Genomic DNA, 18089 nt, shown 5'->3' with positions numbered 1-18089 from the left:
TCTTCGTCCTCTCTCCTCATCCTCCTCCCCCTTGCCATATTCCTTCTCCTCCTCCTCCTCTTCCTCTTCCTCCTCTTTCCTCCTCTTCCTCCTCCCCCTTGTCATCTTGCTTCTCCTCCTCTCTCCTCCTCTCTCCTCCTCTACCTCCCCCTCCTCTTCATCCTCTCTCCTCATCTTGCTCCTCCTCCCCAGGTCAGTTGATATCCTGGAGTTGACTGAGCAGAAGGATCTGTTGAAGTTTCACTACCATACTCTGAGGTTGTACTCTGCCGTGTGCGCTCTGGGGAACAACCGTGTGGCCCACGCCCTCTGTTCCCACGCCGACGAGGCACAGCTGCTCTACGCCATAGAGAACAAGTACATGCCTGGTCTCCTCAGGACTGGATACTACGACCTGCTCATAGACATCCACCTCAGGTAGCTACGACCTGCTCATAGACATCCTCCTCAGGTAGCTAGCTACGACCTGCTCATAGACATCCACCTCAGGTAGCTAGCTACGACCTGCTCATAGACATCCACCTCAGGTGGCTACGACCTGCTCATAGACATCCACCTCAGATAGGTAGCTACGACCTGCTCATAGACATCCACCTCAGATAGGTGGCTACGACCTGCTCATAGACATCCACCTCAGGTAGCTAGCTACGACCTGCTCATAGACATCCACCTCAGGTAGCTAGCTACGACCTGCTCATAGACATCCTCCTCAGGTAGCTAGCTACGACCTGCTCATAGACATCCACCTCAGGTAGCTAGCTACGACCTGCTCATAGACATCCACCTCAGGTGGCTACGACCTGCTCATAGACATCCACCTCAGGTAGGAGGCTACGACCTGCTCATAGACATCCACCTCAGGTAGCTAGCTACGACCTGCTCATAGACATCCTCCTCAGGTAGCTAGCTATGACCTGCTCATAGACATCCTCCTCAGGTAGCTAGCTACGACCTGCTCATAGACATCCACCTCAGGTAGCTAGCTACGACCTGCTCATAGACATCCACCTCAGGTAGCTACGACCTGCTCATAGACATCCCCCTCAGGTAGCTAGCTACGACCTGCTCATAGACATCCACCTCAGGTAGCTAGCTACGACCTGCTCATAGACATCCACCTCAGGTAGCTAGCTATGACCTGCTCATAGACATCCTCCTCAGGTAGCTAGCTACGACCTGCTCATAGACATCCACCTCAGGTAGCTAGCTACGACCTGCTCATAGACATCCACCTCAGGTAGCTAGCTACGACCTGCTCATAGACATCCTCCTCAGGTAGCTAGCTACGACCTGCTCATAGACATCCTCCTCAGGTAGCTAGCTACGACCTGCTCATAGACATCCTCCTCAGGTAGCTAGCTACGACCTGCTCATAGACATCCTCCTCAGGTAGCTAGCTACGACCTGCTCATAGACATCCACCTCAGGTAGCTAGCTACGACCTGCTCATAGACATCCTCCTCAGGTAGCTAGCTACGACCTGCTCATAGACATCCACCTCAGGTAGCTAGCTACGACCTGCTCATAGACATCCACCTCTGGTAGGTGGCTACGACCTGCTCATAGACATCCTCCTCAGGTAGCTAGCTACGACCTGCTCATAGACATCCACCTCAGGTAGCTAGCTACGACCTGGTCATAGACATCCTCCTCAGGTAGCTAGCTACGACCTGCTCATAGACATCCACCTCTGGTAGGTGGCTACGACCTGCTCATAGACATCCTCCTCAGGTAGCTAGCTACGACCTGCTCATAGACATCCACCTCAGGTAGCTAGCCCACAGGTTAGAGAAGTGGGCCAGGAACCTGAATGTCGCTAGTTTAAAACCTCTTTTAAATTTTAGTCTAACATAACACACCCAAATCTAACTGCCTGTATCTCAGGACCTGAAGCAAGGATATGCATTTCCTTGGTACCATTTGAAAGGAAACACTTTGAAGTTTGTGGAAATGTGAAATGAATGTAGGAGAGTAAAACAATTTAGATTTGGTAAAAGATAATGCAAAGAAAAAAACAACCATTGTTTTTTTTTGTGTGCCATCATCTTTGAATTGCAAGAGAAAGGCCATAATGTATTATTCTAGCCCAGGAGCAATTTAGATTTTGGCCACTAGATGGCAGCAGTGTATGTGCAAAGTTTTAGACTGATCCAATGAACCGTTGCATTTCTGTTAATGTTTGTATCAAGACTGCCCAAATGTGCCTAATTGGTTTATTAAAAACTTTTCAACATCATAACTGTGCACTCTCCTCAAACAATAGCACGGTATTATTTCACTGTAATAGCTACTGTAAACTGGACTGTGCAGTTAGATTAACAAGAATTTAAGCGTTCTGCCAAAATCAGATATGTCTATGTCTTGGGAAATGTTCTTGTTACTTACAACCTCATGCTAATCGCATTAGCCTACGTTAGCTCAACCGCCCCGTGGGTGGGACACTGATTTGTAGAGATCCTTATTAAGTCCCGGGTCGTGTCGATGAAAAAGTGGAGACTGAACTGGCTACAGGTGGGCTGCTGGCATCAGATCTACCATTAGCACTGTGCCCTTGAGCAAGGCACTTAACCACCACAACGTTCTCTACATCCAGGAGCTCCTCTCATACTGTAGGGAAAAAGGCAGAGGATTCATTCCAAACCCAAACAACTACCTCTTCCCCTACTGTATTTATTTATTTTGCTCCTTTGCACCCCATTATTTATATTTCTACTTTGCACTTTCTTCCACTACAAATCTACCATTCCAGTGTTTTACTTGCTATGTTGTATATACTTTGCCACCGTGGCCTTTTTTTGCCTTTACCTCCCTCGTCTCACCTCATTTGCTCACATTGTATATAGACTTATTTTTTCTACTGTATTATTGACTGTATGTTTGTTTTACTCCATGTGTAACTCTGTGTTGTTGTATGTTGTCGAACTGCTTTGCTTTATCTTGGCCAGGTCGCAGTTGTAAATGAGAACTTGTTCTCAACTTGCCTACCTGGTTAAATAAAGGTAAAATAAAAAAATCATTTTCTAACCAAATGGACAATAAACAGTTTTTCTTCTATTCACAGTACCTATGCTACGGCACGTCTCATGATGAACAATGAATACATCGTCCCCATGACGGACGAGACCAAGTCCATCACTCTGTTCCCTGACGAGAAGAAGAAGCACGGCCTGCCAGGTATCGGCCTGAGCACCTCTCTCCGTCCCCGTATGCACTTCTCCTCCCCGTCCTTCATCTGCAGCGGAGCCGACTGCTTCCAGTTCAGCCCTGAGTTCCCCCTGGATACCCTGAAGACCAAGACCATAGAGATGCTAACGGAGGCGGTGAGCGAAGGGAGTTTACACGTCAGAGATCCTATAGGGGGCAGCACTGAATTCCTGTTCGTACCTCTCATTAAGTTGTTCTATACTCTACTGATCATGGGAGTGTTCCACAACGGAGACCTGAAGAATATTCTACGGCTGATAGAACCCAGCGTGTTCTCGGAGGGAGGGGACGCGCCCGCGGACGCGCCAGCGGACACGCCCGAGAGTGATGTCACTAAGGGAGGGAGAGGCGAGGAGGGGTCTGGAGGAGAGGAGAGGACAGGGAAGGTGCCTAAAGGACTACTCCAGATGAAACTACCAGAGCCTGTCAAGCTGCAGGTATGTAAGACACACTGGACATGATATTTGCAAATCAAATAAAGTTGTTACTTGTCACATGCGCCAAATACAACAGGTGTAGACCTTACAGTGAAATGCTGAATACAACAGGTGTAGTAGACCTCACAGTGAAATGCTGAATACAACAGGTGTAGTAGACCTTACAGTGAAATGCTGAATACAACAGGTGTAGTAGACCTTACAGTGAAATGCTGAATACAACAGGTGTAGTAGACCTCACAGTGAAATGCTGAATACAACAGGTGTAGTAGACCTTACAGTGAAATGCTGAATACAACAGGTGTAGTAGACCTCACAGTGAAATGCTGAATACAACAGGTGTAGTAGACCTCACAGTGAAATGCTGAATACAACAGGTGTAGTAGACCTCACAGTGAAATGCTGAATACAACAGGTGTAGTAGACCTCACAGTGAAATGCTGAATACAACAGGTGTAGTAGACCTCACAGTGAAATGCTGAATACAACAGGTGTAGTAGACCTTACAGTGAAATGCTGAATACAACAGGTGTAGACCTCACAGTGAAATGCTGAATACAACAGGTGTAGTAGACCTTACAGTGAAATGCTGAATACAACAGGTGTAGTAGACCTTACAGTGAAATGCTGAATACAACAGGTGTAGTAGACCTTACAGTGAAATGCTGAATACAACAGGTGTAGTAGACCTTACAGTGAAATGCTGAATACAACAGGTGTAGACCTCACAGTGAAATGCTGAATACAACAGGTGTAGTAGACCTTACAGTGAAATGCTGAATACAACAGTTGTAGTAGACCTTACAGTGAAATGCTGAATACAACAGGTGTAGTAGACCTTACAGTGAAATGCTGAATACAACAGGTGTAGTAGACCTTACAGTGAAATGCTGAATACAACAGGTGTAGTAGACCTCACAGTGAAATGCTGAATACAACAGGTGTAGTAGACCTTACAATGAAATGCTGAATACAACAGGTGTAGTAGACCTTACAGTGAAATGCTGAATACAACAGGTGTAGTAGACCTTACAGTGAAATGCTGAATACAACAGGTGTAGTAGACCTCACAGTGAAATGCTGAATACAACAGGTGTAGTAGACCTCACAGTGAAATGCTGAATACAACAGGTGTAGTAGACCTTACAGTGAAATGCTGAATACAACAGGTGTAGTAGACCTCACAGTGAAATGCTGAATACAACAGGTGTAGTAGACCTCACAGTGAAATGCTGAATACAACAGGTGTAGTAGACCTCACAGTGAAATGCTGAATACAACAGGTGTAGTAGACCTTACAGTGAAATGCTGAATACAACAGGTGTAGTAGACCTTACAGTGAAATGCTGAATACAACAGGTGTAGTAGACCTCACAGTGAAATGCTGAATACAACAGGTGTAGTAGACCTCACAGTGAAATGCTGAATACAACAGGTGTAGTAGACCTCACAGTGAAATGCTGAATACAACAGGTGTAGTAGACCTCACAGTGAAATGCTGAATACAACAGGTGTAGTAGACCTCACAGTGAAATGCTGAATACAACAGGTGTAGTAGACCTCACAGTGAAATGCTGAATACAACAGGTGTAGTAGACCTCACAGTGAAATGCTGAATACAACAGGTGTAGTAGATCTCACAGTGAAATGCTGAATACAACCGGTGTAGTAGACCTCACAGTGAAATGCTGAATACAACAGGTGTAGTAGACCTCACAGTGAAATGCTGAATACAACAGGTGTAGTAGACCTTACAGTGAAATGCTGAATACAACAGGTGTAGTAGACCTCACAGTGAAATGCTGACTACAACAGGTGTAGTAGACCTCACAGTGAAATGCTGAATACAACAGGTGTAGTAGACCTCACAGTGAAATGCTGACTACAACAGGTGTAGTAGACCTCACAGTGAAATGCTGAATACAACAGGTGTAGTAGACCTCACAGTGAAATGCTGAATACAACAGGTGTAGTAGACCTTACAGTGAAATGCTGAATACAACAGGTGTAGTAGACCTCACAGTGAAATGCTGAATACAACAGGTGTAGTAGACCTTACAGTAAAATGCTGAATACAACAGGTGTAGTAGACCTCACAGTGAAATGCTGACTACAACAGGTGTAGTAGACCTCACAGTGAAATGCTGAATACAACAGGTGTAATAGACCTCACAGTGAAATGCTGACTACAACAGGTGTAGTAGACCTCACAGTGAAATGCTGAATACAACAGGTGTAGTAGACCTCACAGTGAAATGCTGAATACAACAGGTGTAGTAGACCTCACAGTGAAATGCTGAATACAACAGGTGTAGTAGACCTCACAGTGAAATGCTTTCTTACAAGCCCATAAACAACAATGCAGTTGTAAGAAAAATAAGTGTTAAGTAAAAAATAATTAAGGAGCAGAGGTAAAATAACAGTAGTGTGGCTATGTACAGGAGGCACCGGTTAGTCAAGTTAATCGAGGTAATATGTACATGTAGGTAGAGTTAAAGTGACAATGCGTAGATAATGACAGAGTAGCAGCGGCGCAACGGGTTTGGGGGGAACAATGCAAATAGTCCGGGTATCCATTTGATTAGCTGTTCAGGAGTCTTATAGCTTGGGGGTAGAAGCTGTTAAGAAGCCTCTTGGACCTAGACTTGGCGCTCCGGTACCGCTTGCCGTGCGGTAGCAGAGAGAACATTATTTGACTCGGGTGGCTGGAGTCTTTGACATTTTTTAGGGCCTTCCTCTGACACCGCCTGGTATAGAGGTCCTGGATGGCAGGAAGCTTGGCCCCAGTGATGTACTGGGCCGTTCGCACTACCCTCTGTAGTGCCTTGCGGTCGGAGGCTGAGCAATTGCCATACCAGGCAGTGATGCAACCCGTCAGGATGCTCTCGATGGTGCAGCCGTAGAACCAGGCAGTGATGCAACCAATCAGGATGCTCTCGATGGTGCAGCCGTAGAACCAGGCAGTGATGCAACCCGTCAGGATGCTCTCGATGGTGCAGCCGTAGAACCAGGCAGTGATGCAACCAATCAGGATGCTCTCGATGGTGCAGCCGTAGAACCAGGCATTGATATCCTTCTGGTTCCATGTAGCAGAATTATTTATATTTTCTTTCCCATAAATATAACCTGTCATAAACCACTATCTGTCCAGTAAATATAACCTGTCATAAACCACTATCTGTCCAGTAAATATAACCTGTCATAAACCACTATCTGTCCAGTAAATATAACCTGTCATAAACCACTATCTGTCCAGTAAATATAACCTGTCATAAACCACTATCTGTCCAGTAAATATAACCTGTCATAAACCACTATCTGTCCAGTAAATAGAACCTGTCATAAACCACTATCTGTCCAGTAAATAGAACCTGTCATAAACCACTATCTGTCCAGTAAATATAACCTGTCATAAACCACTATCTGTCCAGTAAATATAACATGTCATAAACCACTATCTGTCCAGTAAATATAACCTGTCATAAACCACTATCTGTCCAGTAAATAGAACCTGTCATAAACCACTATCTGTCCAGTAAATATAACCTGTCATAAACCACTATCTGTCCAGTAAATATAACCTGTCATAAACCACTATCTGTCCAGTAAATATAACCTGTCATAAACCACTATCTGTCCAGTAAATAGAACCTGTCATAAACCACTATCTGTCCAGTAAATATAACCTGTCATAAAGTCAAAGGCCGACCTCCAGCAGGTGATTATGCCATTTCTATTTTTATTATATCACCCTGAACATTTTTTAATACACCTGTTGTATTTGGCGCTAGTGACAAAATACAAGTTGATTTGATTTGATCTTAAAGCGGGTACGTAAGTTAGACCGGTGGGCGAGTCTGCTGTCGACACGGCAGAATCATTTTGGAGGACCGCCTGCCTGCAGAGTACTCATGTTAACTGGACTGTGTCTCTCTAGATGTGCTGCCTGCCTGCAGAGTACTCATGTTAACTGGACTGTGTCTCTCTAGATGTGCTGCCTGCAGAGTACTCATGTTAACTGGACTGTGTCTCTCTAGATGTGCTGCCTGCAGAGTACTCATGTTAACTGGACTGTGTCTCTCTAGATGTGCTGCCTGCCTGCAGAGTACTCATGTTAACTGGACTGTGTCTCTCTAGATGTGCTGCCTGCAGAGTACTCGTTGCTAACTGGACTGTGTCTCTCTAGATGTGCTGCCTGCCTGCAGAGTACTCATGTTAACTGGACTGTGTCTCTCTAGATGTGCTGCCTGCAGAGTACTCGTTGCTAACTGGACTGTGTCTCTCTAGATGTGCTGCCTGCCTGCAGAGTACTCGTTGCTAACTGGACTGTGTCTCTCTAGATGTGCTGCCTGCCTGCAGAGTACTCATGTTAACTGGACTGTGTCTCTCTAGATGTGCTGCCTGCCTGCAGAGTACTCATGTTAACTGGACTGTGTCTCTCTAGATGTGCTGCCTGCCTGCAGAGTACTCATGTTAACTGGACTGTGTCTCTCTAGATGTGCTGCCTGCAGAGTACTCGTTGCTAACTGGACTGTGTCTCTCTAGATGTGCTGCCTGCCTGCAGAGTACTCGTTGCTAACTGGACTGTGTCTCTCTAGATGTGCTGCCTGCAGAGTACTCGTTGCTAACTGGACTGTGTCTCTCTAGATGTGCTGCCTGCCTGCAGAGTACTCGTTGCTAACTGGACTGTGTCTCTCTAGATGTGCTGCCTGCAGAGTACTCGTTGCTAACTGGACTGTGTCTCTCTAGATGTGCTGCCTGCCTGCAGAGTACTTGTTGCTAACTGGACTGTGTCTCTCTAGATGTGCTGCCTGCCTGCAGAGTACTCGTTGCTAACTGGACTGTGTCTCTCTAGATGTGCTGCCTGCAGAGTACTCGTTGCTAACCGGACTGTGTCTCTCTAGATGAGCTGCCTGCCTGCAGAGTACTCGTTGCTAACTGGACTGTGTCTCTCTAGATGTGCCACCTGCTCCAGTACCTGTGTGACTGCCAGGTGCGCCACCGTATCGAGGCGGTGGTGGGCTTCAGCGATGACTTCGTGGCTCGTCTCCAGGACAACCAGAGGTTCCGTTATAACGAGGTCATGCAGGCGCTTAACATGTCGGCTGCCCTGACTGCCAGGAAAACCAAAGAGTTCAGATCTCCTCCTCAGGAACAGGTACATCAATCAATCAATCAATCAGTCAATCAGTCAATCAATCAGTCAATCAATCAGTCAATCACTCAATCAATCAATCAATCACTCAATCAATCAATCAGTCAATCAGTCAATATCTTTATACTATGTTACATCTACAGTGAGGGAAAAAGTATTTGATCCCCTGCTGATTTTGTACGTTTGCCCACTGACAAAGAAATGATCAGTCTATAATTTTAATGGTAGGTTTATTTGAACAGTGGGACCAAAAAACAACCAAAAAATCCCCAAAAATGCATGTCAAAAAGGTTATAAATTGATTTGCATTTTAATGAGGGAAATAAGTATTTGACCCCCTCTGCAAAACATGACTTAGTACTTGGTGGCAAAACCCTTGTTGGCAATCACAGAGGTCAGATGTTTCTTGTAGCTGGCCACCAGGTTTGCACACATCTCAGGAGGGATTTTGTCCCACTCCTCTTTGCAGATCTTCTCCAAGTCATTAAGGTTTCGAGGCTGACGTTTGGCAACTCAAACCTTCAGCTCCCTCCACAGATTTTCTATGGGATTAAGGTCTGGAGACTGGCTAGGCCACTTCTTCTTGAGCCACTCCTTTGTTGCCTTGGCCGTGTGTTTTGGGTCATTGTAATGCAGGAATACCCATCCACGACCCATTTTCAATGCCCTGGCTGAGGGAAGGAGGTTCTCACCCAAGATTTGACGGTACATGGCCCCGTCCATTGTCCCTTTGATGCGGTGAAGTTGTCCTGTCCCCTTAGCAGAAAAACACCCCCAAAGCATAATGTTTCCACCTCCATGTTTGACGGTGGGGATGGTGTTCTTGGGGTCATAGGCAGCATTCCTCCTCCAAAAACGGCGAGTTGAGTTGATGCCAAAGAGCTCCATTTTGGTCTCATCTGACCACAACACTTTCACCCAGTTTGCCAATGAACATCTGAATAATTCAGAGGACAACTTCAGACGGGCATGTATTTGTGCTTTCTTGAGCAGGGGGACCTTGCTGGCGCTGCAGGATTTCAGTCCTTCACGGCGTAGTGTGTTACCAATTGTTTTCTTGGTGACTATGGTCCCAGCTGCCTTGAGATCATTGACAAGATCCTCCCGTGCAGTTCTGGGCTGATTCCTCACCGTTCTCATGATCATTGCAACCCCACGAGATGAGATCTTGCATGGAGCCCCAGGACGAGGGAGATTGACAGTTCTTTTGTTTCTTCCATTTGCAAATAATTGCACCAATTGTTGTCACCTTCTCACCAAGCTGCTTGGTGATGGTCTTGTAGCCCATTCCAGCCTTGTGTAGGTCTACAATCTTGTCCCTGACATTCTTGGAGAGCTCTTTGGTCTTGGCCATGGTGGAGAGTTTGGAATCTGATTGATTGATTGCTTCTGTGGACAGGTGTCTTTTATACAGGTAACAAACTGAGATTAGGAGCACTCCCTTTAAGAGTGTGCTCCTAATCTCAGCTCGTTACCTTTCTGATTGAGAGGGGGTCAAATACTTATTTCCCTCATTAAAATGCAAATCAATTTATAACATTTTTGACATGTGTTTTTCTGGATTTTGTTGTTGTTATTCTGTCTCTCACTGTTCAAATAAACCTACCATTAAAATTATAGACTGATCATTTCTTTGTCAGTGGGTAAACGTACAAAATCAGCAGGGGATCAAATACTTTTTTCCCTCACTGTATTCACCTGTTATGTTCCCCACCGTTTCCGGGTCAAGTCTTGGTCTCACTTTATCTGGATTGTCCAGATGTTTCATCTATAGGTCTACAGATGGTCATACTATCAACAAACTATCTGTTGATAAGCACTGCCTGCTAAGGTTAGGATTAGAGTTAGTATTAGAATAAGCGTTATGGTAAGGGTTAAGTTTAATGTCTGGATACGGGTTAAGGTTAGGGTTTGGATAAGGGTTAAATGTAGGGTAAGGGTTAGGATAATGGTTAAGGTTAGGGTTTGGATAAGGGATAAGGGTTAAGGTTAGGGTTTGGGTAAGGGATAAGGGTTAAGGTTAGGGTTTGGATAGGATTAAGTTTAGGGTTAGAATAAGGGTTAAGGTTAGGATAAGGGTTAGGGTTAGGGTTAAGATAAGGGTTAAGGTTAGGGTTTGGATAAGGGATAAGGGTTAAGGTTAGGGTTTGGGTAAGGGATAAGGGTTAAGGTTAGGGTTTGGATAGGATTAAGTTTAGGGTTAGAATAAGGGTTAAGGTTAGGATAAGGGTTAGGGTTAGGGTTAAGATAAGGGTTAAGGTTAGGGTTTGGATAAGTGTTAAGTTTAGGGTTTGGATAAGGGTTAAGGTTTGGATAAGGGTTAGGGTTAGGATAAGAGTTATTAGGGTTAGGGACCGTAAATTTTAATCCTAACCCTAACCCAACCCTAACCCAACCCTAACCCAACCCCGAAATGAATACTTAACCGATCAGGTCCGTGAGTTTGTTGAGCAGCTTGGTACCGATCAGGTCCGGGTTAGGGTTAGGGTTACTCCACAATACTAACCGATCAGGGCCGGGTTAGGGTTAGGGTTACTCCACAATACTAACCGTTCAGGTCCGGGTTAGGGTTAGGGTTACTCCACAATACTAACCGTTCAGGTCCGGGTTAGGGTTAGGGTTACTCCACAATACTAACCGATCAGGGCCGGGTTAGGGTTAGGGTTACTCTACAATACTAACCGATCAGGTCCGGGTTAGGGTTAGGGTTACTCCACAATACTAACCGTTCAGGTCCGGGTTAGGGTTAGGGTTACTCCACAATACTAACCGATCAGGTCCGGGTTAGGGTTAGGGTTACTCCACAATACTAACCGTTCAGGTCCGGGTTAGGGTTAAGGTTAGGGTTACTCCACAATACTAACCGATCAGGTCCGGGTTAGGGTTAGGGTTACTCCACAATACTAACCGATCAGGGCCGGGTTAGGGTTAGGGTTACTCTACAATACTAACCGATCAGGTCCGGGTTAGGGTTAGGGTTACTCTACAATACTAACCGATCAGGTCCGGGTTAGGGTTAAGGTTAGGGTTAGGGTTACTCCACAATACTAACCGTTCACCGTTCAGTGATGTTCTCCTTTCAGATCAACATGCTGCTGAGCTTTAAGGACGAGAAGGTGGACTGTCCGTGTCCAGAACACATCAGACAACAACTTGTGGACTTCCACGAGGACCTGATGACACACTGCGGTATGTCTGTTCCGATTTAGTTTCTTTACCCTAACCAGGCCAGCCAAGTACAGCTCGGCTCGGCTCGGCTCCGATTTAGTTTCTTTACCCTAACCAGGCCAGCCAAGTACAGTACAGCTCGGCTCGGCTCGGCTCGGCTCCGATTTAGTTTCTTTACCCTAACCAGGCCAGCCAAGTACAGCTCGGCTCGGCTCGGCTCCGATTTAGTTTCTTTACCCTAACCAGGCCAGCCAAGTACAGCTCAGCTCGGCTCGGCTCGGCTCGGATTTAGTTTCTTTACCCTAACCAGGCCAGCCAAGTACAGCTCGGTTCGGCTCGGATTTAGTTTCTTTACCCTAACCAGGCCAGCCAAGTACAGCTCGGCTCGGCTCGGCTCCGATTTAGTTTCTTTACCCTAACCAGGCCAGCCAAGTACAGCTCGGCTCGGCTCGGCTCCGATTTAGTTTCTTTACCCTAACCAGGCCAGCCAAGTACAGCTCGGCTCGGCTCGGCTCGGTTCGGCTCAGAATTAGTTTCTCTACCCTAACCAGGCCAGCCAAGTACAGCTCGACTCGGCTCGGCTCGGTTCGGCTCCGATTTAGTTTCTTTAACCAGACCAGCCAAGTACAGCTCGACTCGGCTCGGCTCGGCTCGGCTCAGTTGTAAGCTTCGTTGAAGTCACTACAGTCACCTTGAATTCATATCTTAACCGTATTAATATTTTCCCTGTTGGATTAACACCCAGGAGTTAGTCAACATGTTATCTGTCCTTCTGTCATCAGGCATAGAGATAGACGAGGACAAGCTGAACGAGGCAGACAGTGACTTCACCATCCGAGGAAGACTCATGTCCCTGGTGGAGAAGGTGGTCTACCTAAAGAAAAAGATGAGCTTCATGCCGAAGAACAAGAAGAAAGATAAGAAACCCAGTAAGTCTTCCCTCTACAGGACACAGTGTCACAGACACATAAAGAACCCCAGATCTGTTTGTGTTGTCTTACCTACGCCGCCTGACAATAACCATAGGAGTTGGTTAGACAGCACTAACAGATCTGGGATCAGGAGTTGGTTAGACAGCACTAACAGATCTGGGATCAGGTAGGAGTTGGTTAGACAGCACTAACAGATCTGGGATCAGGTAGGAGTTGGTTAGACAGCACTAACAGATCTGGGATCAGGTAGGAGTTAGTTAGACAGTACTAACAGATCTGGGATCAGGTAGGAGTTGGTTAGACAGCACTAACAGATCTGGGATCAGGTAGGAGTTGGTTAGACAGCACTAACAGATCTGGGATCAGGTAGGAGTTAGTTAGACAGTACTAACAGATCTGGGATCAGGTAGGAGTTGGTTAGACAGCACTAACAGATCTGGGATCAGGTAGGAGTTGGTTAGACAGCACTAACAGATCTGGGATCAGGTGAGATAAAGCTGGTCCTTTTCTGGGTCTGTCTGTCTGTCTGTCTGACTGTCTGTCTGGGCGTCTTTCACTCTGTGTCTCTGTGTCTCTGTGTCTCTGTGTCTCTGTGTCTCTGTCTGTCTGCCTGCCTGCCTGCCTGCCTGCCTGCCTGTCTGTCTGTCTGTCTGTCTGTCTGTCTGTCTGTCTGTCTGTCTGTCTGTCTGGGCGTCTGTCTGTCTGTCTGTCTGGGCGTCTGTCTGGGCGTCTATCTGTCTGGGCGTCTTTCTGTCCATCTCTGTCTCGTCTGTCTCGTCTGTCTGTCTGTCTGTCTGTCTGTCTGTCTGTCTGTCTGTCTGTCTGTCTGTCTGTCTGTCTGTCTACTACAGTTGAATAGAGAGACTAGACTAAAGGATTTATCAGTGTCCTTGTCCCGTTGCTTTGCTGTGTCGTCTGACAGCGTTGTCCTTGTTTCCTGGTGTCCTTCAGGCACGTTGCAGCAGCTGATCAGTGAGACCATGGTACGCTGGGCCCAGGAGAGCATCATGGAGGACCCAGAGTTGGTCAGAGCCATGTTCGTCCTACTCCACCGTCAGTACGATGGCATCGGGGGCCAGGTCCGGGCCCTGCCCAAGGCCTACACCATCAACTCAGTCTCTGTGGAGGACACCATCAAACTGCTGGCATCACTGGGCCAGATCAGATCGCTGTTGTCTGTACGCATGGGACGCGAGGAGGAAAAACTGATGATCCGAGGACTGGGGTAAGGGCACTACCCTACACACTACACCCTACACACTACACACTACACTACACACTACCCTACACACTACACACTACACACTACCCTACACACTACACTACACACTACCCTACACACTACACACTACCCTACACACTACACACTACACACTACACACTACCCTACACACTACACACTACACTACACACTACACTTCACACTACACACTAACCTACACACTACACTACACACTACACACTACCCTACACACTACCCTACACACTACACACTACACACTACCCTACACACTACACTACACACTACCCTACACACTACACACTACACCCTACACACTACACACTAGACTACACACTACACTTCACACTACACACTAACCTACACACTACACTACACACTACACACTACCCTACACACTACACTACACACTACACACTACACACTACCCTACACACTACACACTACACACTACACTACACACTACACTACACACTACACACTACACACTACCCTACACACTACACACTACACACTACCCTACACACTACACACTACACACTACACACTACCCTACACACTACACACTACACACTACCCTACACACTACACCCTACACCCTACACACTACACACTACACACTACACTACACACTACACACTACCCTACACACTACACTACACACTACACTACACACTACACACTACCCTACACACTACACACTACACACTACCCTACACACTACACCCTACACACTACACACTACCCTACACACTACACACTACACACTACCCTACACACTACACCCTACACCCTACACACTACACACTACACTACGCACTACACACTACCCTACACACTACACACTACACACTACACTACACACTACACACTACACACTACACACTACCCTACACACTACACCCTACATACTACACACTACACTACACACTACACACTACACACTACCCACTACCCTACACACTACACACTACACACTACACTACACACTACCACACACACACTAACACACTACACTACACACTACACACTACACACTACACACTACCCTACACACAACACACTACACACTACACACTACCCTACCACACTACCACACTACACACTCACACTACCCTACACACTACACTCCGACTACGACACTACACATACCCTAAACCTACACACTACACAACTAACCCTACACACGACCTACTCACTAACACACTACACACTACACACTACACACTACACACTACACACTACACACTACACAATACCACCACTACCTACACACTAAACACTACACACTACCCACTACCTACACACTACCACACTACACCTACCCTACACACTACCACTAAGCACCTACACACTACCCTACCACTACACACTACACACTACACTACACAACTACCTACTACACACTACACTACAACCCTACACACTACACACTACCCTATGCACCTACACAACTACACCAATACACACCTACCCTACACACTACACACTACACACTACCACACTACACACTACACACTACCACTACCTACACCACTACCACACTACACTACCACACTACACACTACACACTACACACTACACACTACACACTACACACTACACACTACACACTACACACTACACACTACCCTACACACTACACACTACCCTACACCCTACACTACCAACACCTATACACTACACACTACACACTACCCTACACACTACCCTACACACTACACACTACACTACACACTACACACTACACACTACACCTACACACTACACACTACACTACACACTACACACTACCCTACACACTACACACTACACACTACACACTACCCTACACACTACACACTACACACTACACACTACACTACACACTACACTACACACTACACACTACACATTACACACTACACACTACACACTACACACTACACACTACACACTACATACTACACATTACACTACATTACATCCTACACACTACACACTACACACTACACACTACATACTACACACTACACTACACACTACATACTACACACTACACTACATACTACACACTACACACTACACACTACACACTACATTACATACTACACACTACACACTACACTACACACTACACACTACATACTACACACTACACACTACACACTACACACTACATACTGACTGGGGTAAGTGCACTACCCTACACACTACACACTACACACTACACACTACACACTACACTACATTACATACTACACACTACACACTACACACCACACTACACACTACACACTACATAATACACACTACACACTACACACTACACTACATTACATACTACACACTACACACTACATACTACACACTACACACTACATACTACACACTACACACTGATTGGGGTAAGGGCACTACACTACATACTACACACTACATACTACACTACACACTACACACTATATACTGACTGGGTTAAGGGCACTACACTACATACTACACACTACACACTACATACTACACACTACACACTACACACTACACTACACTACACACTACATACTACATACTACATACTACACACTACACACTACACACTACACTACACACTACACACTACACACTACATACTACATACTACACACTACACACTACACACTGATTGGGGTAAGGGCACTACCCTACACACTACACACTACATACTACACACTACATACTACACACTACATACTACATACTACATACTACACACTACATTTACATTTACATTTAAGTCATTTAGCAGACGCTCTTATCCAGAGCGACTTACAAATTGGTGCATTCACCTTATGATATCCAGTCGAACAACCACTTTACAATAGTGCATCTAAATCTTTCGGGGGGGGGGGGGGGGGGGGGGGGGGTAGAAGGATTACTTTATCCTATCCCAGGTATTCCTTAAAGAGGTGGGGTTTCAGGTGTCTCCGGAAGGTGGTGATTGACTCCGCTGTCCTGGCGTCGTGAGGGAGATTGTTCCACCATTGGGGTGCCAGAGCGGCGAACAGTTTTGACTGGGCTGAGCGGGAACTGTGCTTCCTCAGAGGTAGGGAGGCGAGCAGGCCAGAGGTGGATGAACGCAGTGCCCTTGTTTGGGTGTAGGGCCTGATCAGAGCCTGAAGGTACGGAGGTGCCGTTCCCCTCACAGCTCCGTAGGCAAGCACCATGGTCTTGTAGCGGATGCGAGCTTCAACTGGAAGCCAGTGGAGAGAGCGGAGGAGCGGGGTGACGTGAGAGAACTTGGGAAGGTTGAACACCAGACGGGCTGCGGCGTTCTGGATGAGTTGTAGGGGTTTAATGGCACAGGCAGGGAGCCCAGCCAACAGCGAGTTGCAGTAATCCAGACGGGAGATGACAAGTGCCTGGACTAGGACCTGCGCCGCTTCCTGTGTGAGGCAGGGTCGTACTCTGCGAATGTTGTAGAGCATGAACCTACAGGATCGGGTCACCGCCTTGATGTTAGTGGAGAACGACAGGGTGTTGTCCAGGGTCACGCCAAGGTTCTTAGCACTCTGGGAGGAGGACACAATGGAGTTATCAACCGTGATGGCGAGATCATGGAACGGGCAGTCCTTCCCTGGGAGGAGGAGCAGCTCCGTCTTGCCGAGGTTCAGCTTGAGGTGGTGAGCCGTCATCCACACTGATATGTCTGCCAGACATGCAGAGATGCGATTCGCCACCTGGTTATCAGAAGGGGGAAAGGAGAAGATTAATTGTGTGTCGTCTGCGTAGCAATGATAGGAGAGACCATGTGAGGATATGACCGAGCCAAGTGACTTGGTGTATAGTGAGAATAGGAGAGGGCCTAGAACAGAGCCCTGGGGGACACCAGTGGTGAGAGCACGTGGTGCGGAGACAGATTCTCGCCACGCCACCTGGTAGGAGCGACCTGTCAGGTAGGACGCAATCCAAGCGTGGGCCGCGCCGGAGATGCC

The 18089-nt window shown here is 46.6% G+C and overlaps 1 protein-coding gene across 1 annotated transcript in view; it reads left to right on the top strand.

The window, feature by feature from the left end:
- ryr2a (ryanodine receptor 2a (cardiac)) overlaps window positions 1-18089 on the top strand; it is a gene marked incomplete at its 3' end in the record, with an annotated part of 473963 nt that overhangs the window by 290376 nt on the left and 165498 nt on the right. Inside the window, 6 exon segments of the mRNA XM_029748619.1 lie at window positions 193-417; window positions 3062-3641; window positions 8599-8799; window positions 11880-11985; window positions 12747-12893; window positions 13848-14121. Coding sequence (XP_029604479.1) covers window positions 193-417; window positions 3062-3641; window positions 8599-8799; window positions 11880-11985; window positions 12747-12893; window positions 13848-14121 — 1533 coding nt within the window.

This window comes from Salmo trutta, unplaced genomic scaffold (assembly GCF_901001165.1).
Source record: "Salmo trutta unplaced genomic scaffold, fSalTru1.1, whole genome shotgun sequence".
Classification (NCBI taxonomy): Eukaryota; Metazoa; Chordata; class Actinopteri; order Salmoniformes; family Salmonidae; genus Salmo; species Salmo trutta.
Note: the sequence above shows the minus strand (reverse complement) of the source record. Positions and strands in the feature narration are given on the sequence as shown.